Source organism: Oryza brachyantha, chromosome 3, assembly GCF_000231095.2.
Source record: "Oryza brachyantha chromosome 3, ObraRS2, whole genome shotgun sequence".
NCBI lineage: Eukaryota > Viridiplantae > Streptophyta > Magnoliopsida > Poales > Poaceae > Oryza > Oryza brachyantha.
This window is the reverse complement of record NC_023165.2, coordinates 24,220,952-24,242,138: the sequence shown is the minus strand read 5'-3', so window position 1 is coordinate 24,242,138 and position 21,187 is coordinate 24,220,952. Positions and strand designations below refer to the sequence as shown.

General features: G+C 42.0%; 2 protein-coding genes across 2 annotated transcripts; both read right to left on the bottom strand.

Moving 5' to 3' along the window:
- Positions 1 to 8,329: 8,329 nt before the first annotated feature.
- On the bottom strand, positions 8,330 to 11,125 carry LOC102699486 (tubulin alpha-1 chain). Its single transcript, XM_006650461.3, has 4 exons — positions 10,910 to 11,125; positions 9,780 to 10,014; positions 9,319 to 9,689; positions 8,330 to 9,216 (listed from the first exon to the last, which is right to left on the bottom strand). The coding sequence occupies exons 1-4, from the start codon at positions 11,000 to 11,002 to the stop codon at positions 8,560 to 8,562; spliced, it is 1,356 nt and encodes a 451-aa protein (XP_006650524.2). The 5' UTR covers positions 11,003 to 11,125; the 3' UTR covers positions 8,330 to 8,559.
- Positions 11,126 to 16,457: 5,332 nt separating this feature from the next.
- LOC102723036 (transcription factor bHLH18-like) lies at positions 16,458 to 18,880 on the bottom strand. The gene is made up of 5 exons (XM_040522860.1): positions 18,816 to 18,880; positions 18,558 to 18,667; positions 17,869 to 18,453; positions 17,401 to 17,772; positions 16,458 to 17,307 (listed from the first exon to the last, which is right to left on the bottom strand). The coding sequence occupies exons 2-5, from the start codon at positions 18,582 to 18,584 to the stop codon at positions 17,233 to 17,235; spliced, it is 1,059 nt and encodes a 352-aa protein (XP_040378794.1). The 5' UTR covers positions 18,585 to 18,667; positions 18,816 to 18,880; the 3' UTR covers positions 16,458 to 17,232.
- Between the last annotated feature and the right edge of the window lie 2,307 nt (positions 18,881 to 21,187).

The window sequence follows — 21,187 nt, the reverse complement described above, 5'->3', positions numbered from 1 at the left end:
GGATGAATTCCCATTGGTGGATACACTAGGATGATGAGCACGCAACCGTTTCAACCCAAGTTTGGATCCTTCGTAAAAAGACGATGTTGTTTCTTTCTTAAAACGGTGATCGTTGTTACGACTATCGTTGTCTTCATTTATAATATATGTTTTAATATATGCATGCTTCCTTATAATTCGCCAAATACCTAAGTTTGGATCCTTCGTGAAAAGACGACCTTGTTTCTTTCTAAAATGGTCATTGTTGCCGCGACTCCCGTTGTCTCCATTTTCAATATACGTTTTAATATACACATGTTTTCTTATGATTCGGCAAATTAATCCATAACAGAGATGATGCATCTAGGTATATCGTTATCAAAAAGAACTATTCTTTCCAAAAAAGAAATACCATCTTAAAAAATAACATGCAAGGGTCAAAACATGAGCTATATATTACCAAACTAATGTCACCGGGTTTTTTTTACCCTACAGTGTAATGTACCCACATGTTTGTGCAGCCCAGCTAGCTGAAGCTCGAGCGCGTGGTCGGTGCATTGCCAATGCGTGGCGTCTTGGGTTTTAACCGGGGAGGTAACGGAAGCAGCTCAGGGTGTGGTGTCGATGTGTCATTCCCGGCTTGCGTGCACGGCGTATAGATTAGATTTATCGAGTGCGTGCGTGCGTGCGTGCTCGGTGCTCTCCTGTGCTAGTCGTACCCGGAGTTAATTTAGACGGTAGCAACATAAGTAGTTATCCTTGGGTGTTTGAGAAAAAAACAAACAGGTATTTATAAATGAAAAATAATTTATAAATAAAATTTTTATATACGTGTTCTTAGCGATATAAAAATAAAGTTTAAAAAATAAAATATGATAGAAAAACCCTTAAAATCAGCTCTAATAATATTAAAAATTTAAATCTTGACTTATAAACTTAAGCAGAAACAAAAGAAACGAGACTGATACACTTCTCTCTTTATTTTATTTTTTTGGTCCAGGATAACGAGTAGAGACAATTTTAATTTATTTTTTGAAGGCTAGTAGCTAGAGACAATTTAGTTCAGCTGTTACCAGTGTACCGTTGTGTATCAGCTGTAATAAAATAAAGTGCAGCAGAGCCTAACAAAATTTGGGGCGTTTTTGCCTTTCCGAGAACGTCCAAACTTTTAAAAGTTTTGCCTTTTAGAAGATGCAAATTAAAAGTTGTGCTTTTCCGGCAAGCTGTCCCTTGCTTTCATATGTTGCGCTACTGCGAAATCGGCTATATGATTTTTGGGCATTTGTTTCAACTAGAATTGTCGAGCAGCTCAATATGACGGTTTTAGCCTCAGAGAAAGTAATGGAACACTAGTAACATGCTCTGTAAATATAAAATCGTGGTTATTATTTCAAGTTTAAACCATGCTTGTTTCTTCTTTAGAAATAAATTTGAAGTTTGAATTTTAGCAATATTCCCTCCATATTTAAATGTTAGACGTTGGTTAGTTCAAAATTGAACTAACCAACGTCTAACAAAAAAATACGAGGGAGTACTATATATAGTATTTTACTTGTATCCTTAGCAACCATTCATGGAAACCTCTCAAATTAGTCATAGTACAAATTCTAATATTCAAAACCAGTTTCAGTATATATATCAAAAGGGGCAGTATGCATTTGGAAGCTGTCATTGCAATATCCGCTAAGAGTGTTGTGCAATGTACTAGTAATAAATTTCGCTCCATGGAATGTACCATTTCAAATAATATTCAGTATCATCTTTTCGCTTTCGTATATACTTATAAGCCAAAATTTAAATTTTCTATCTTATAATTGAGTTAATTTTAAGACTTTTTTTATTATATTATATTTTCTTGCCTTGATTTTTAGATCACTAAAAACACGTATATTAAATTATATTCATAAATTATTTTGTGTTCACAAATATATCGTTTGGCCTTTCCATCACCTTTGTTGCTTTTTACTAACTTAAGAAATTAACGTCCTTTAATCTTAAAAATATTATCTCTATCCTAAAATAAGTGCTCTATTCTAGTTTAAATTTAAATTAAAAGAGAACAACTATATTTGTATAACACAAACGATCAAATGTGTAACAAAAGGTAAACTGCATCATCTATTAAAATACGAGAGATGACTAAGTTAAATGTAATAAACTTAAAATATTGTTAGAAGATATTCTAATCAATTTAATGACTTTTTGCAAAAAGAAAAAAAGAAAGAAATGTCAACATAGGGATCGCAGCATAGCAGCTAGAAAATTATGCCCACTATAATCTACAATCCTTAAGAGGTAAAGAGCAGGGCTTAAAATAATAGAGTATGTTGATTTTTGTAATACAAGCAAGGGGATAAGCTGATTCCACAGTCCACAGTCCATACCGATCAATTGTCAACACAGGGATCCCGGAAACTGATTATAAAAAAAAATTAAATTACCACCTATAAGTCTTTGCATGGTCCAGCTTCACAATTTGATACTCTCAAACTTAGAATTAATGTTGGAATATTCTTTGGGTTTGCCTTCTTAGAATTGTTGTTGGAATATTCTTTGGGTTTGCCTTCTGATCAGTGCATCTGTGTCAACTGTGTTGGGAATATGATCAGCCTCCAGTGCTGGCAACTGCATGCAAAGGCAACCGTCTCCGCTCCGTAGTTACGCTAATCAAATATATGTATATGTACAGTGATCAATTAATAAAAGACACTTTTGATTCTACAGTCTCATTCACTTCAACACGTTATCAAGCACGTATGCTTTGGCACTGAGCGAAGAGAGAAAGAGATAGAGCAGTCCCCGATGGTCTCACCGGAGACCGGAGACAAACAAGTGATCTCGTAGGAGAAAAAAATATTTTTTCTACAAGATTTTTCGAGAAATTCAAAGACCATTCGAGAAATTCAAGACCATTGCATTATGACGATCAATTGATAAGGAGGGTGTTGAAAATATGATCAGCCTCCAGCGCTAGCAACCGCATGCAAAAGCAACCGCCTCCGGGATCAATCAATGAAGGACACTTATGATTATACAGTCTCGTTCACTTCAACAAACTGTACTGTTCGTTTTGGGGGCACACACAACGATGTACTCCGGCCGGTGTGGAAGACGCCGTGGAATAACGGGAAGGAAGCTGCCATGGAATATTCTAGAAGCATGGGCAACGCTTCTTCCATTCTTCGTGAATGGTCTCTATCCTGCTACTACTGATCGCCATACATCGTTGGTTCTGACTCTGCAAGTTGACCTGCATGGTGCCCATCCCAAAGTTTCTCTCGTGCACACAAAGGAAAATTGAAGGCACGTTTTGGTTTGATGCCAAATCGCACTAACACTAAGACTAAGACTAAGGTGGTTTGGATCTAGAGACTTTTTTTTTCTCTGTCACATTAGATATTTAGACGTTAATTAAGAGTATTAAATATAGACGGATGACAAAACTATTTGCATAAATAAATGCTATTTCATTAGACAAATTTTTTAAGCCTAATTAAGTTACGATTAGCAAATGTTTACTGTAGCATCACATTCGCTAATTATGGACTAATTAGGCTCAATAGATTCGTCTCACGAAATAGTGCAGAGTATGAGATGTGTTTTATTAATAGTCTATATTTAATATTTCTAATTAGTGTCAAACTTTCGATGTGACATGGACTAAAAAAAGTTCTAGGGAAGAAACACCCCCTAAGGCGGTGTTCGGTTTGCAAAATAGTTCTGCAAAAATATCACATCGACGCGTACATTCACACATTTGAAGTATTAAATGTGGTCTAACTACAAAACAAATTTCAGATTCCGCTTGGAAACCGCGAGATGAATCTTTTGAGTCTAATTAATCCGTCATTAGCGTATGTTGGTTACTGTAGCACTTATAGCTAATCACGTCCTAATTAGGCTCAAAAGATTCGTCTCATCATTTCCTCCATAGTTGTGTAATTAGTTTTAATATTCGTATATATATATTTAATTTTTTATTTAGGTGTTCAAAGATTCGATGTGATGTTTTTGGAAACTAAACAGGGCCTAACATAGTCGGTGCTAAAATTCTCATAGGGTAATGGGCTCCTCTGACTTAAGTCACAGTGACTGACATGTGTGCCCATAAGCAGTGATACCTATAGTCAGTCACCCACGTCCCTCCAATGTAAAACAGAGGAGCTGCATCCGTACTACCATATCAAAGTTTTGGAGCTACCAAATTGGTACTGAACTACCATCTATAATAGTCCGAAGGTGTTGGCATAACTAGTCTGATACTACTCTAATCCCTGGTTACAATTCATCTGTCACTATCTTGTTCTCTCTGTCCAAAACCACTACAACTCTCTAAGTGGGGATAAAAGTGTCAAAGCATTCTTCCACAGTCACTCACTACTGTGAATTATCCTTTTGTGATGTGGATGTGACACGAGTGGGCTGAGTGCCCTTTTCATCACCACATGGAATTGGAGCACTCCAGAGGTTCCCAGTTTAATACTCTTAAACATCACCATGAGGAAGAGACGCCAGTAGTTGGTAACTAGGAATTACCAGAGAAATTCAGTTAAACCCTGCAACTTAAGATAGAAATACTACTACCTCTGTCCCATAATATATGGGATTGTAACTATTCACTTATAATTTTTAACCATTCGTTTTATTTAAAAATTTAGTGTAAATATAAAAATTTATAAGTAATACTTAAACTACTTTTAATAATAAAGAAAATAATAAACATAATAAATAATATTTTCAAATTTTTTAAATAAGACGAACAATCAAATATTACAAACAGAAAGTCAAAATCTCTTATAATCTGGGATGGAGGGAGCAGTATATTCTTTTTGATTCAAGCAAAAAATGGTGACTTTAATAGACAGAAATGAGAATACAACTGAACAATTGGATAGAAAAAATGTCTGAATATGCGCGTGGCTATGTTGAGAGAGACGATGAGTTATCTCGAAGAATTGGACAGTAGAGGATACACTACACCATTTCACAATCAGATAAAGGAGATGGATGGAGCTTTTGGATCCACCAAAATGTTATCTTAGCTTTTAGTCACGCGTGGAGATGAAGGTAGGTCAAATTCGAGAATTGGAAAAGAAACACAGCGCGCAACTACTGTATAAGATAAGCATTTCAGTTGCTCAGATGTTCTTTATCTATGATGGCAATCTATAAAGATGAACTTTTGGGAACAGATAACCTATTGTGCCACATAGCCTGAAGCACACGAGTTCATAAGATTATAAATTGGCAATAAAGGTTGAGCTGGAAAGAACAGGCATTGTTTGACACATATCTCACCGGGCAACCACCCCTCAAAGCCCACAGAAGCAGCTACGTAGTTATCCATTCTATGTCGAACAGTTGGAGTGAGAGAAAGATGCACACACATTTCAGACAAGAACCGGCTTTGCACATTTTGGTCGAGAAAATCCAACATAATTCAGACATTTTGCATGTATTCCAGGAATGATCTGGAGTGTATCCGGCACTTCCTTCATGTTCACAAGTCCACGCTGTTGAATTAAATGTGCTAAAATGGAGTCCTGGGGGCAACTCCTGATCGTGTCTCAGAAAAAAAAGAAAGTACAGATAAATACACATCCACAATCTCTCTGTCAAAATGCAGACACCACAACTTATGCATCCAGTAAAAATTCACGAGAGCCACAGAAAAAAAATGCAATAATTCCACGTGACACCGGATAGGCCACAGATGGTCCCGCAACATCGAGATATTTTTGCTCCCAGAAATTCAGAATCTCGGGGAAGATAGATATTCAGGCTCGAGAAAAGGAGAAAGCGAAGGAATCCTCCGATGCTGCTGCTGCTCGTGGTCGTTCTCACGACAACACCACACACACACAATTCAGACTCATTAGAAGCAGTAGCAGCGCAGGAACAACTCGTCGGAATTCAGGCGCACGATTCGGCAATTCGCACGAGAGAACGATCGCGCCGATCGAGCGTGAGGTCAAATGGAGAGTGGATATGATTGAGCTGGAGCCCCACTTGAGGTGTTTGGGATCAGCTTCCACGCGGGCGGACATAAAAACGAGGAGAATTATCCCCGACAGCGATAGCAACAGACAACAGGGAGGAAGCAAGGAAGTGGCCGGATTTAAGAATTTAAGTGGATTGAATTTCAAGCTATAGAAATAGGAAATTTTGAGGAATAGAAATGCACGTTAATATATAGAAATTTTTTGAAGAGGTTTGAATGGATGAAAAAATTTCAATATTTTCTCTATACAACTTATAGTAAAGAAAATTTTCTTTTAGCTTTCTTATACTTCATTTCTACATTTTCATAGGTATTAATCGCTATGCATCCAATCATTTTTTCCCCCTCTAAACTTCCCTGAGATAAGACGGCGACCGCTGCTGCGTTGGCGTGGCAATCAGTCCATGCAAATGGCAAGGAGAAAAAGAGGGGGCGAAACACTGGCCTGTATGGTTTGTTCCAACTTGCTCCGGCGGTGACTTTGCTTATGAACTGCTCTCGGTTCCAAAAAGAAGTTAAGTTGGTTTAACAAGACATAAAAGTGTGAAAGGACATAAGTAACACCTTGTGTTTGAGGACCTAAGTCCCTAAGTTCCCGAAATAAAAAAAAAAGCTACGTATATCTAAATGGATATAGGCCACGTTCGCCGACACACACAAGTTAGCTTAACTTTTTCGTTTTTCACGCGCACGCTTTCCGAACTGCTAAACGCTGTATCTTTTGCAAAAATTTTCTATAGAAAAATTGTTTAAAAAAATCATATTAATCTATTTCATATTTTTTAATAATTATTTAATCATGTACTAATCTATTACTCTGTTTTCCGCACGGAGTAAGTTAACTTACCCTCTCTGTAACCGAACGGGGCCATAGAGTTCGAACAAAAAAAGAGGATGCTACCGTACGGTAGCCCGTTGCTTTAACGGGATAGACACCAAATCTAAGTAACATGATATTTTCTAGGTAACATGATACCTCAATTATATCAGCCATGGTACCATGTCTAGGTAATATGGTACCTCACATGTATCATGTATAATACTTTAAGGTAGCATGCTGAAATAATATGGTATCTTCCAAGTAACATGTTACCTCACATGTAACATATATGATATTAGAACAGTATCATATATGGTACTAGTGATATCATGAACAGTAACATATCAATGGTAGCGAATTCTCGTTGTCGTTGTCGCTATCGCCGAGCTTACCACTCCATCGTCGCCGAGCACGTCGTCCCGCTGTTGTTGTCACCGAGCTTGTCCGGCCGCCCTAGATCCGACCGCCTTGGATCCAGCTGCTTGTCACCCCGCCGAGCTTGTCGCGCCGCCGTCGTTAGCCCGTCGCCGTCTCCCTACAGCCAACGACCGATCCGGCCACCCATGTCACTTGCCATCGAGCCACCGCCACCCACCGTCTCCGTTGTCATCGGTAGGGAGGTCGGAGGAAGAGGGGAGGTGCGGCGGGGTAGGTGCAGAGGTGCAGGAGGCGCGGCAGCACGCGGTCGGGGGGGTCCGTCGGAACGGAGGCCTGCCTTAACATGTGAGCTCATTCCGTCTTAGCTACATGTCATATCTAGTACTAGTGGTATCATAAATAATATCATGAGGTGTTCATTGTTGCTGTGTACGTTTGTACGTTTGCTGCCCCTGACGAAGGGGCCGTTCAGGCCGGACGATTCGCTAGATCCCGACACGGTGTATTTCCTCCTACCGCAGTCCATCTTTCAGTCCGAGTCCTCCACCATCGACCTCGCCTGCCTCATGACCCGCCTCACCTCGCTCGCCCGCAATGGTGGCTATGGCGCCCTTGCCCTAGCTCTGTCGAGGCGCTCTTCGCTGGGGGCTGATAGCGACATCGTTGCCGAAACACTGCTACAGACGAATGCAGCGAAGCAGGAGCGAAACGAGACAGTGAAACACAGGCATAGGGGACAGAAATCCATAAAGAAGAAAGCTGTACCGTTTGAACGGTATACGTTCCATACCATTTCCGATAAAAGAACTCTTCTCTAAAAAAATAACTCTCCGGTAGTCCTAGGCTGCTTATGAATTTAAGAAATTGTCATGGCTAGGCAAGCAGCCATGGTGACTGTTAGCATCATCAGTGCATCAAACTGCCAACGCGATTCAGATTCAACTATTGCTGTACACTCGGGCCACTCGGCCATGCCAACCAAACAATGACCGGGCCAAAATGGTACCGACCTGGAACGCACTATTCCTAGTACGATCACTCGATCAAAGTAGTAAAAGCGTAGGAGTATTCCTGTATGCTATAGAAACTTTCACGGCTACGCAAGCAGTCAAAGAGGCGAATGCAAAGCGTAATCCTAAACAGTAACCAACTTGAAGTAAATATAAAGACAAACACGCATATTAAAAACGACGACGCAGTTTCACATAACATAGGGCTGATACAACAACGAAGGTTGTAAGCCCAATATCACATCACACCATAAGCAAATGTCTCAAAACACACACGGCAACAGGATAACGCCACAATGGCAGATCATGGGATAGCTAGCAGCAGTAGCTGGCCTTTGACACACAGCAGCACATCAAGAACTCGAGCTCCTCTAGTACTCGTCGCCCTCATCGCCGTCCTCACCCTCGTCGAACTCAGCGCCGACCTCCTCATAGTCCTTCTCGAGCGCGGCCAGGTCCTCGCGAGCCTCGGAGAACTCGCCCTCCTCCATGCCCTCACCCACGTACCAGTGGACGAAGGCGCGCTTGGCGTACATGAGGTCGAACTTGTGGTCAATGCGGGAGAAGACCTCGACGACGCTGGTGGAGTTGGAGATCATGCACACGGCCCTCTGCACCTTGGCCAGGTCGCCGCCGGGGACGATGCTGGGCGGCTGGTAGTTGATGCCGCACTTGAACCCGGTCGGGCACCAGTCGACGAACTGGATGGTGCGCTTGGTCTTGATGGTGGCGACAGCGGCGTTCACGTCCTTGGGGACCACATCACCACGGTACATGAGGCAGCATGCCATGTACTTGCCGTGGCGAGGGTCGCACTTGGCCATCATGGAGGATGGCTCGAAGGCGCTGTTGGTGATTTCAGCGACGGAGAGCTGCTCATGGTAGGCCTTCTCGGCAGAGATCACTGGGGCGTAAGATGAAAGCATGAAGTGGATCCTCGGGTAGGGCACAAGGTTGGTTTGGAACTCGTTGACATCCACATTGAGAGCACCATCAAACCTCAGGGAGGCGGTCAAGGATGAGATAACCTGCAAATTAGAATAACAAAAAGTTGGTTAGCACACAACAAAGAAATAACAGTGCATTATTATGGCAGGCATAAAGATTATTTCCAGTATGCAAGGATGTACCTGAGACACAAGCCTGTTGAGGTTGGTGTAGGTTGGGCGCTCGATGTCAAGGGAGCGGCGGCATATATCATAGATGGCCTCGTTATCAAGGAGGACAGCAACATCAGTGTGCTCAAGGAGGGAGTGGGTGGAGAGGACACTGTTGTATGGCTCAACCACAGAGGTGGAGACCTGAGGGGATGGGTACACTGTGAACCCGAGCTTGGACTTCTTGCCATAGTCAACAGAGAGGCGCTCCAGGAGGAGGGAACCAAGACCAGAGCCAGTTCCACCTCCAACAGCATTGAACACAAGGAAACCTTGGAGACCAGTGCAGTTGTCAGCAAGCTTCCTGATACGGTCAAGGCACAGATCAACAATCTCCTTGCCAACTGAAAGAATAACACGTCAAGTTAGCCATCCACCAAACAGCGGCATAACCCAAACAATTGGAAAGCTCCTTAGAAAAGATTGACACTTACTGGTGTAGTGACCACGGGCAAAGTTGTTGGCTGCATCCTCCTTGCCACTGATGAGCTGCTCAGGGTGGAAGAGCTGGCGGTAGCCACCAGTCCTCACCTCATCAATGACAGTAGGCTCAAGATCAACAAAGACAGCACGGGGAACATGCTTCCCAGCACCAGTCTCGCTGAAGAAGGTGTTGAATGCATCGTCACCTCCACCAACGGTCTTGTCACTGGGCATCTGACCATCAGCCTGCAAAGGATAAAAACATGTTTGTGCATTAGCGTTGCAGCCAAAAACAAAATAAGTACACACAGATAACACAACCCCAGAAATGATCCCAACAGTTGACCAATCCAAATAACATTTATCACTCTTAATAAATGAAACTACAGGATAACTTCAAAACTAGCATACATGTTGTAATATCGAACAAACAGATCTAGAACAGGAAAATGTAGATCTGGAACTGACGGGTCATTGTTACAAAATACAATGACATCTTATTTGTACTAGATCGGTAACGTGAGTGCGAACATAACCATGTCTACGACAAGCGATGTATAGCAGTGATATTGACCAGATCCAAATACATCGATAATTAAAATATGCATATGATGTAGCTGTAAAACATAGTGATCTATCAACTACAGGGACTATCAGCCGGTATCATCCTATGCGTCTAGAATCATGCAATTTCCATGTTAAACCAGAGATTTATGGAACATACATTGCACGGATCTACCACAAAACCACATCATCATGACATAAATAACCATGGTTTCAACATTAAACATCATCCGCTGTTAGATCCAGTGAATGGAACGACAATTTCAGCAAAATTCAACAACTGCCTTTAATCGCCTGCATCTACCGACTCCACGCATCATACAACCATCATAGAACCAGATCTACCAACGCAGTAAACGCAGAGACTGAACATTTCATCAGATCCACTACCTACAACAGAGCAAACGCAGGTCCAGACTGGCAAATCTTCTCAGGCAGCCAGATCCACTAACAGACCAAACATAAATACCCAACAACCGCACACCCACCCAGATCCACCCGAGATCTAACATTCTAGCCAAGAACAAGGAAAACAAAGTGCGGGGTGGGGGGGGGGGGAACGGAGGGGGATCCGTACCTGGATGCCATGCTCGAGGCAGTAGAGCTCCCAGCACGCGTTTCCGACCTGGATACCGGCCTGGCCGATGTGGATCGAGATGCACTCCCTCATGGCGGCGGATCGGTGGTGCGGCTGCTACGACGGCGGAGAGAAGGGAAATCGAAAAGCTCGGAGGCGCGGAGAGAGGCGAGTACGAAGACGCCCTTCTCTGCGTGGTCTCGGCTTAGGGTTTCCGCTCCCCCCACTCCGCTCGTTTTATAGGCCTGGGACAGCCTGGACCTCGGAGGAGGAGTGCAGGCGAAGGGATGCGCCATTTTGCGTCGCAGTAGGAGGCCTGGCCACCTCATTGTAGGTGCGACCAACGCCTCGGCGACGCGGACGTCTCGCTTGCAGGTGGGGGCCACGGGGCTCGCGGGTCCCACGGCTCTGTGGGTTGGATTCCAACGGGTGGTTGCGCCCACTGTCTCTTTTTTTTTTTTTTTCGTCCTGCACCGTCGGCGGCCGTGCCGATTATTTTCGGTTTTTGAAAATTGAAACGCGAGAGCGGGAGAAGAGCGCCGCGGGCGGACGCCGGGCAACGCGGGCCTCGTTTGTTTTGGGGCTTTGAGGTGGGCTCGTGAAGTGTACTTGGCCCATCTTGAGACGGTGTGGAGGGCCGAGATTAAAAGCCCACTTACGCCTAATATGTGAAGGAAAAAGTCCTCTTCATGTCCCTCATGTTTCGTTCACACGCACACTCTTGTGAACGGCAGAGCAGGGTAGGGTAGCAAACGTCCCCCATATTCTATGGCAAGATGACAACCCACGCTTTGCTGCGGGATATATAGTTGAACGTACGTTACATGTATTAAATGATGGATGAATATATATGATATGGAATTTTATTGATGAATGTATGTTAAATATATTGAAATGATAGATGAATATAGATTAAAGTATTGTGAAAATGATATAAAGAATGATGATTTGACATACTTGCATAGCGATATTTATAATCTAATAATTTATAGATGATGTAGCATGTTTGTATGAGCCTTAAATATAATAGTTACTAGTTGATGATGACTCAGAGCAAGTTCAACAGTACAACCAGTTGCTGGCTCCAAATCGTCTATAGCCAACTTAATAGTCAATTCATACAATAGTTAACTATAAACATATACTACACAATTAATATCTGGTCCTATATGTCATACACACATGTGTCTTGGAGTTCGTGCTACAGACAAATCCGTAGCTCGTTGCTCTTCTCTCTTATCTCTTATCTTTTTAAAATATGTTTATAATTGGCTTATAATTTGCTATTGCACCTGCTCTGACATGTTTACATATTGAGCTCTATAGTTAATGGGTACAAACTATATTAGATATATTAGTGCAAACTAAGTCCCTCAACAATATTGAAAATGCTTTCAGCTATTGTCACATGCATTAGTTGACTTGGTATTTATCTCACATGCATTAACATGGCACATATCGTTAATTGAGTAAAAACTAAAAACAAATAAGGAAAAAACAAAATGCAGGACCCATATAAAACAATGATGTATACTAATAATATCCTAGCCGGACCCATGCGTTATTAAAACAAGCCACGTGGATGTTGACACCATCGTTGAGATGACGTCCTCCCCTACTAGCATACGGCAATGATAATGGCCAGGGGGCACCACACCCTACTCCATCTTTGCCACCCAGCATGCCCTCTCTTCCATCTCCTGCTCAACACAACGCCTCCTACTCTTTGAACAATGATGCCTCTCGTGCTGACAGTAGAGGGCGATGAGCTTGAATACTGGTATGGGTGCAGATGGTGGGGGATAAGAGGGGCAACAAGCTGCGGCAGCGACATGTTTTGATTTGCCAATCTCTACTTCCTCCCCCAGGGAGTATGTGACATCATAAACATTGGCCGATGTCGTCAATGAGATTGAGCTACTACCACCGTACCATTGAGGCAGAGGTGCCACCCACCTAGGGTTTCACTTATCGTTTTCCCCTTTGAAACCGTGCGGGGGCAGAGAAACGACTATTGACAATAATTGTGGAGAAACCGCACGAATTTAAATTTGTTTTTTGAGGAAAAATCGTTGCAGTTTAGGTGATCAAACTGTGTTAATCACGTGAGATGTCATGATTATCACGCGGTATGTTGTGATTATTTCGATATTCAGCCTTTTTTTTTCAAGTTTTTGATTATCGCGGTATTTGCTAAACAAAACCGTAACATATCGTTATCGTGCTCTGGCAGCTTGGGCGATTACTGCAATAAGTGAAACCATGGTACCACCACATGGATGGCACATGCTGAGGTCGCTAGTCGTTGTTTTTTTCTCGGTGGTGGGGGTTGGGGAGGGAGAGGGAGAAGGGGAAATGAAAAGTAGAGAACAAAGAGGTGTGGGGGGTGGGGTGGAACACACTAACATGGAGATGCAGGTCCCATAGTTTTCTTATTTTACCGTGACTGGCTCGTGTATATTTGCATTTTATTTTTTTATTTATATTTTTCCTTTAGTGTTACATAAGCAACATATCCCTACTTTGTATAAAGTTAATATCATTCTCTATTCTCTCATAATGTCACATTACCTTAATTGTTTTTAGCCTTAGAATAATACATTAAGAGTGTAAATCAAGCCATATCATCTCAATTGTTTTTAGCCTTAGGATGATCATTATGAGTGTAAATTGCATCTCTTCACATCACCTCAATTGTTTTTAGCTTTTGGATGATTCATCAAGAGTGTAGATTGCATCTCTTCTCCCTATACAACCAAACCATTTATAAACTATGGATAATTGATAAAGACACAAAAATATATAAACACATGAAAAAAATGTATAGTAGGTAAGAATATTTTTTTTAAATTCACATTTACTCTGTTATCGCACAGTTCTCCCGCAGCAACCCGAGATATCCATCTAGTTAACATATATGAGACAAGACCCATTCAAATAATCCACGTAAACACCACATCAGCCGAAAACGCTTTCAATGGCACCGAGTGAATTAGTTTGCACTGATTGAGGGACATACAGTGGACTTTTCTCATACGTGTACTCCCTCCGTCCCAAAATAAACCAATTTTTCACTTTTTACCTATAATTTTTGACTATTTGTTTTATTTAAACTTTTTTTGCGATTGATATTTTTGCTTTTATTAGATGATAAATTATGAATAATACTTTATGTGTGACTAATTTTTTGAAAAATTTTTAAATAAGACGAATGATCAAACGTTAAACACGGAAACCGAAGAATTGATTTTTTTTAGACAGAGGGAGTAGTCTAGAGAGGACGTAGGCCGCGAGGCCCGGCACAAAGTCCACGTCGTGGGCGTTGCGCACCAGGAAGCCCATCGGCCATCGCTGGACTCGCTGAGCCCGCCCTCGTGTGTCTCCGACTCCGACAGGGGACGCAGGGGATGGGCCCACGTGAAGCCGGCGATCCCGATGGCCAGATGGACAGACGGTGGTGCAACTGCAACTGTGCAAGGGCCCAACTGATGGCGCGCGTGATTGGGAGCGCTGCCATTTTCTTCTCCCTCCAACCTGTTCTGCAGGGAGCACCACGGTGTTGTTGACAGGAGAGGAGAAAAACTGTCAGCAGTTTTGAGTGCCTACCCCTCTATGATTCTTCAGCGATCAGCAATCGGCTGGTAGCTAGTAATTCCTGTAACCACAATTACCACCAATATGAATTATGAAACGCACTTTTTGCCGTTTCTTTTCTTCTTGGGAGTTTTTTCTTTTGGGCGTTCTAATTGTCTTTTCTCGCAGGGTTTCCACGAGGATGACATACAATCGATTAACTGACAAGATTTTTTTAAAGGTTATTGCACGAAGAAAATTATGTAAAACCTTCGTCCTCGATAATTCTGAAAAACTCCGCTTTTCGATTGCCACATGTCCAGCACCCATCTTCTATATATAGCTCAAGTACCCAAAATTTCCTCTTATCTCTTCTTTTCTTTGGCTGGCCTCAGCTATAAGATTCGTAAGAACATGTGGTTGCAGATAAGTGAAGTCTTTCAAAACGTGAGAATGAGAGAGGTCCTTTATAATTTTCTTCCATTATTGCATATGAATTTACAGAAGGAAACCGATGATTTTTTTTTCGCAATCTCTTGTGCTACCATGACACTATGCTTGTCAGCAGGGAAATTTATGTTGCTAACCGGCCATATAATTGGGGCTTGGCATTCGTTGAGCAGCTAATTTCTTGGGGACAAACATCACTGTCTGTGATGGGGTCTGAGAGCGACTGTTGCCATAATCAAATGCAACAAATCACTGGGCAAGCTTTCAGTCGGATCTTTTCCTTGGCCATTGTCCTAAAAAAGAATTGGATCTTGCCACCCCAATAATGCATATGAAAAAAAAATCATACCAGACAAAATTTCTCTGCAGAGCCAGAGCCCCCACTTGCCTCCATCAGTGGTGTGGGGAGCCTTAAACAAATACAGGAGATTAGATGCTTTGGTTAACAAATCGAAGTCTTTGTTACCACCAGAGCAAGGTAGGCATTAGTTGACTAATGACCAGATGAGGAGAGAGACCTCCTTAGTTGTCAAGCCACTTAGCTGTGCTGTGACACAGCAATAATGAAAATATTGTATAGTAGTATCCTTCCCAGCTAACTGGGAATTGTGAAGGAGTACGCATGGGAAAGGCATCATATATTGTCATGCTGAAGATTGAATTTGTATGTTCCCAACAAAATAGTTGAGGAGAATAGGAAGATCAATTATAGGTAGGAAGAGCGAAACGGCCTGTAGCCTATTGGTTACAAAGACCTTAGTAACACTTGAGTGTTAGGTGACGTATCCGTCGACCGTGTGGCGCATGTGGTGATTTCGTCATTCTCTCCAAGATGTGTCGACTAGGCTACGGAGGTGCTCATAGGGGTAGGGTTTGCGTGTGTGCGTTCTTAGGAAAGAGTGTGCATGTGTTGTGAGTTTCTGCGTTGTACTGTGTTATAAAAAATATAGGTGGGAGGAGATAAACTAGAATAATAACAATACAAGGGCCTATTCGTTTTGAAGGAAAAACAAATGATTGAATTCTTATAAAATTATTTGGTTTGTAGGAATGAGATATAGAAAAACTAAAGAAAACCTTTCCTACAAGTTCCAGAGAGAAAAACTAGAAAAAATTCCATTCACTCAAACTTTTGGAAAAAATTCCTATAAATTAACGTGTGCATGCATTCTTTATTCTTACGGATTAAAATTCTTCCAAACTAACCAAGGCATCAGGAGTGAATATAGAAACACCCCCTTTGTAATCTTATCAATTTCGTGGGCAGACAAGACATAAATTATATATTATTGTATATTATTGTTAGGGTATCTAGATATTTATGGTTTCTTTATCTTCATATAGATGATTTTTTTGTGATTCTAGTTCACCATAAATTGTTTCCGTACAAACATTATATAATGAAAATGGGTTACATATCCGTCTTCTGGTTTCTTTTCGTGAACATATTTTCAGTACAAATATAAAAACCTTATCTTGAGTTAGCTGAAAGAGACGCACACAACCGTATAGCAAGAACACAAAGTTAACAACAAGCACATTTATTTATTTTTATACTTGTGTAAACAAGAGAGAACAACTGCATCTTCATCCTGTTACAACAAAACCCACAAAGGAGACTACAAGCAAAGGGTGCACCAAGCTGGGGCCAGCTTGCATAACCCTAAAAAAAGAACAGAGATACACACCCTACTACAGTACTAATGAATCAAGCCTTGCAAAAGTCCACCTCAGAGCTGAAAAAAGGAAGGCACCATTTTCTCCACAATTGAAGCCTTTTGGGTTTGGGAACAGTGTGATAGGATATGAGATGCTGGCAAAGGTAGGTATTTGGGTTTGAAAAAACCCAATCCTCTCAAAGAAAAACGGGGGTGAAATTAAAGGGCAACATTGCAAAAGGGGAGAAATGAAAATAAGTTTTTTTTTGAAAAAGTCAAACTCCCCTTGATAACAAGCCCTAGAAAAAGACAGCTTCTTTTTACATTCTACCCTCTCCCAGGAACATGGAGTGACTAGCTCAATCCATGCAAAAAAGTGATAGGAGAGAAAATAGAAGAGTTGTAGGTAAATATTTAGATAATCTGTAATTCTGCACCCTTGGAGCAAAAATAGGTGGTTAATGGCTAATCCTTGAGGGGCTCTGTGGTGGATTTGCAAGCAAACTCTCTTCAGAAGCAGCAGTAGGGATTTAAGGACCTAATTAGAACCATCAGCCTCAATTTCTCAAGGCTAATGATAAAAAGGTAGTAGGAAAGTTGAACAAAAAAGTTCTAAATTAGACTTGATCGGGAGCAAGTCTTTCAAAGGGATAACTTGAACGCTTGATTTAGCTTCTTCACAATATCTTTGACAGATAATGAGAAGTTCTCGCCAGCCTGCAAGAACATCATCAAAAGCATTAATATGACATAAAAGATGGTTAATTTGTATCCAAGAAACATGGTATGGTAGAGAATTTGGGAGCTTACGGTGGCCATGATGGTGATGTCGAGGGAGGAGGTGGTGAAGGGGAGCACATTGGTGTTCATGATGGTGAGGCCGATGCTCTCGACCTCGGAGAGGGCGGTGATGAGAGCGCCCTTGCGGTTCTCGCAGTGGATCTTGACCAGCACGGTGCGGTCCGACACCCGGGCCTCGATCTCCGGCAGCCCGGCCTCGCCGCCGTCGAAGTTCTCGTCGCAGGACGAGCCGTCGTCGTCGTCGGCAGACAGCTGGGACTTCTTGACCAGCACCGCCGCCTCGACCGGCCGCCGCCGCGCCTCATCCTCCAGCCCCTTCACCTGATCCTGCAGCTGCTTCACGTACTTGATCGCGTCGCCGAGCACCGACGCCTTGTCCATCTGCACAAATCACAATCAGTTCGTCAATCATCGGAGCTGGCTGGTGGCTGGTTGGGCCGTGACGCCATGGATGTGGAGGTGAAGGTTTGTGTGTACCTTCTTGAGGCCAGGGACGATCTTGGAGAGGGCGATGAAGCGCTGGCTGAGCTTCTCGCGGCGCTTCCGCTCGGCCAGGATGTGTTCTTGGTTCTGCGAGGCCGGCCGGGAGGAGGCCGCGGGGGCCTTGGCGACGTCGGCGGCGGCGACCATGGCGTCGAAGCTCCGCTTGACGGGGCGCGCCTGGGAGAAGGGCGCGTCCACCTCCTGCTTGGGCTTCACGGCCGCGGAGGCGCCGCCGTAGTACGGGCCGCTCTGTGCCTGCGCTCTGGCGAACACCGCCGCGGCGGCGTCGGCGTGGCCGCCGAAGGAGAGGATGGTCGGCGAGGAGGAGTCGGCGGGCGAGCCCTGCTCCGTGATGCAGGAGTCCCAGCTCGTGTTCACCTTCGCCGCCTTGCGCGGCCGGTTGTCCGCCGCCGCCGCGTACTGCTGCTGCTGCTGCTGCACCATCGCCGCCGCCGCCGTATGATGCTGGTCCACCTCGCCGGCGGCCTGCCCGAACGCCACGGCGATCTGCTGCTCCGTGTACTGCTCCAGCAGCCCATCCGACTGCCACTGGTGGAAGAAGCTCGGCTCATCCATCACCTGTCGCCAAGAACCAACAAAGCCATGGATCGATCGATATCAGCACACCGCTCCAATCCACGAGCTCGTGAACAACATTGAGATGACCAACACAAAAAAATTACCATATTCGAGAACCACTGCGTCGCCATTCCCGGATTAGTTGGCTCTCTCCTTGACTTCCCTTGAATCTCTCCTTCGAAACCAAAGATCGATTCTTTCAGCTCAATTACTCCTGCTCACAACCAAAACACATGAATGAACAGCAACAGTCAGAGATGCCATGAACAACAACATTGCATTTCGTTTCTCTCCGTGTGTGAGAGAGTGAGATTGAGTTGTTCTTGGGATGAATGATGCGAGGATGAGAGTGTGAGACCAACCTATGGAGATTGGGAGAGAGAGGGAGGGGTCAGGTCTCTTTCGTTTCCACCAATGGAGACTAGACAAGCTGCGCCACCTTTATATAACCATTGGGCTCAAGCTATATGCCACTATTTTAAGGCCTCTTGGTTGGGTGTGAACTAATCGACCTCCTCCATTGCTTCCTTTGAGCTGCAGACTGTGCAAATGGTGGCTCAAGTCTTCTCTTCCATAGTTCAACTTTTGATTAAGGTTGGGGGCCACATTGGTATTAGCAGAAAAAAAGTTAATTTATGTGGTCTCTCTCTCTCTCAAGTATTGAGATGGCTAGTAGGGGATATTTAATTGTTGGTATTACTTCATGATGATGTCAATGGAGATCGTCTAGAGTTTGTGAAAATTGACGGCAGTAGTATCAATAAGTTTGTTGTCGTTTCCAGTAGGTTATTTCTCTTGCTTCTTCACAAGAAATCTTAAATTGATCCAGGCATCCTTATGCAGTTATGCACTTATGCATGAAGGATATTGGGATGAAATGAACTGGTTCACGTGAAAACCTGTAAAATTTGTGTAATCCAAAGGACTTATTAGCTTAACCTGTAGCTTAGTAACTTCTCCTATACCCCTGCAAAAAATGAACATCTTTGCGCGAATCTAGATAATTAATGGTAGGGTTAAATTTAATATACAACTCTAAATGTGTATTTCTAAAAAATACTTCTATGTAGAGGTATATTAGGATCTCGTATATATATAACTGTTAGCTTATATTTATAGGGTAGGATTGAATTTCATATACAACTTTTAGATCATATTTCTACAGATATAATTGTATTTTGTATATAACTACATCGATCAGTTTGTACTATTATAATATAGACCTATTATGATCTAACGGTTAAGAGCACTCTTTTTTATTAACGTGTAACTTCTAGCTTTTAGAGCGAACATAGTGTCTCATTTAAAAGTTGTCATAGCTATATATAAACACCCAGATATATGACTATTGTGATGTTGAGTTTATATCATGGATATGAACGTGACATCGTAAAAAATGTAATAAATATCGTGCACTTACATTTATTTTGTACACTACAGACAACAAATCTCTCATAAAACCAATATGCCTCATTTTCAGATAATTTTAGGGGAGTGATAATTAAAGTACATATTTACAAATAAAAAATAATTTATGAATATAACTTTTATATACAAGTTTTGAGAGACTAAAAGCCAAAGCTGAAAAATAAACTATAATAAAAAATCCTAAAATTAACTCTAAATTTAAGGTAGAAAATTTAAATTTTGGCTTATAAGCATAAGCAGAAGTAAAAAGATAAGGATAGTTTGTTTGTTAGAAGAAGGTATATCTTATGATTTCCCTAACAATTCAAAGTGATTAATACATAATAATCCCAATGAATCCAAACCAGCTATAGGAGTTTACAATACAAGGGGTCTGGCAAATGGAGAGAATGGTCATCTCACTTGTCATACTTATATTTAACAATTTTGCACAAAAAATATTCTCCAAGAGAGTGACTATTTGAGTTGTCATGCCATTTAAATGGCTAAACTTGAATTTTCAATGGTCAAATTTGGTAATTCATTCCCCAACTAGCAAAATTGCTATCCGTGGATCCTACGTGGGTGAGACCCCTTGTTATCCTCTCCTTGCCAGGATTTGGAGAGTGGGGATAGAGAGTCTTTTTGAGATGCTCTCATAATTCAAGTTGCCAAAACTAAAATAAATGACTAAATTTTGATTTGGAGAGTCAAAATTTAGTCATTCTTTTGAAGATGCTCTAAGACCATGAAATGAACTAAGCTTGGAGTAATATTATTAATAGTTTACAAGAAAACATATATATTTCTAATTTGATGCAGTATGATCTCATCTTCTCATTGATATATATCTTGGTCCTGGTGTTGGACTTGATAGTTTGATGCGGTATGATCTATACATACTTTTGAACCAACTACACCATTTCCTTTTCTTTACTAATTAAGTACCCATTAATAGAAGTGGAGCTGCACAAAAAAAAACAGTAACAGATCATATAATGTGCAACAAATAATTTGTGCAAACTAATGATCTGATTATTATTATTTTTATTGCAAGTGCAACCTTTTGCCCACCAGAAAGGCGTACCTATTGGTGGATTATGATGATGACCTGGGCCCAACTCACATGGGACAAGTGCGTCAAGGACGTCAAATACGGGTTAAAATAAACCCTAACCAGTATCATTAGGCAAGCAAAAGCTGTATCGATGAATGATCTAACGATAGATTAATCAGGAGATTTCATCGAAAAGATCGTTTCAGGATTTATTGATCTCTATTAATTTTTTTCAGGCCATTGCAGAAAATAAATATATTTCAGGACCTT

What these genes read in the sequence shown, in the direction of transcription:
- LOC102699486 (XM_006650461.3), bottom strand. Translation starts at nt 11,002, where the DNA reads ATGAGGGAGTGCATCTCGATCCACATCGGCCAGGCCGGTATCCAGGTC. An exon ending in TGCCCGTGGTCACTACACCA is followed by an intron (nt 9,690 to 9,779) that starts GTAAGTGTCAAT and finishes TTATTCTTTCAG; the next exon opens with TTGGCAAGGAGATTGTTGAT. An exon ending in TCAACAGGCTTGTGTCTCAG is followed by an intron (nt 9,217 to 9,318) that starts GTACATCCTTGC and finishes TCTAATTTGCAG; the next exon opens with GTTATCTCATCCTTGACCGC.
- LOC102723036 (XM_040522860.1), bottom strand. Translation starts at nt 18,584, where the DNA reads ATGGCGACGCAGTGGTTCTCGAATATG. An exon ending in TCGTCCCTGGCCTCAAGAAG is followed by an intron (nt 17,773 to 17,868) that starts GTACACACAAAC and finishes TGATTTGTGCAG; the next exon opens with ATGGACAAGGCGTCGGTGCT. An exon ending in ACATCACCATCATGGCCACC is followed by an intron (nt 17,308 to 17,400) that starts GTAAGCTCCCAA and finishes ATGTTCTTGCAG; the next exon opens with GCTGGCGAGAACTTCTCATT.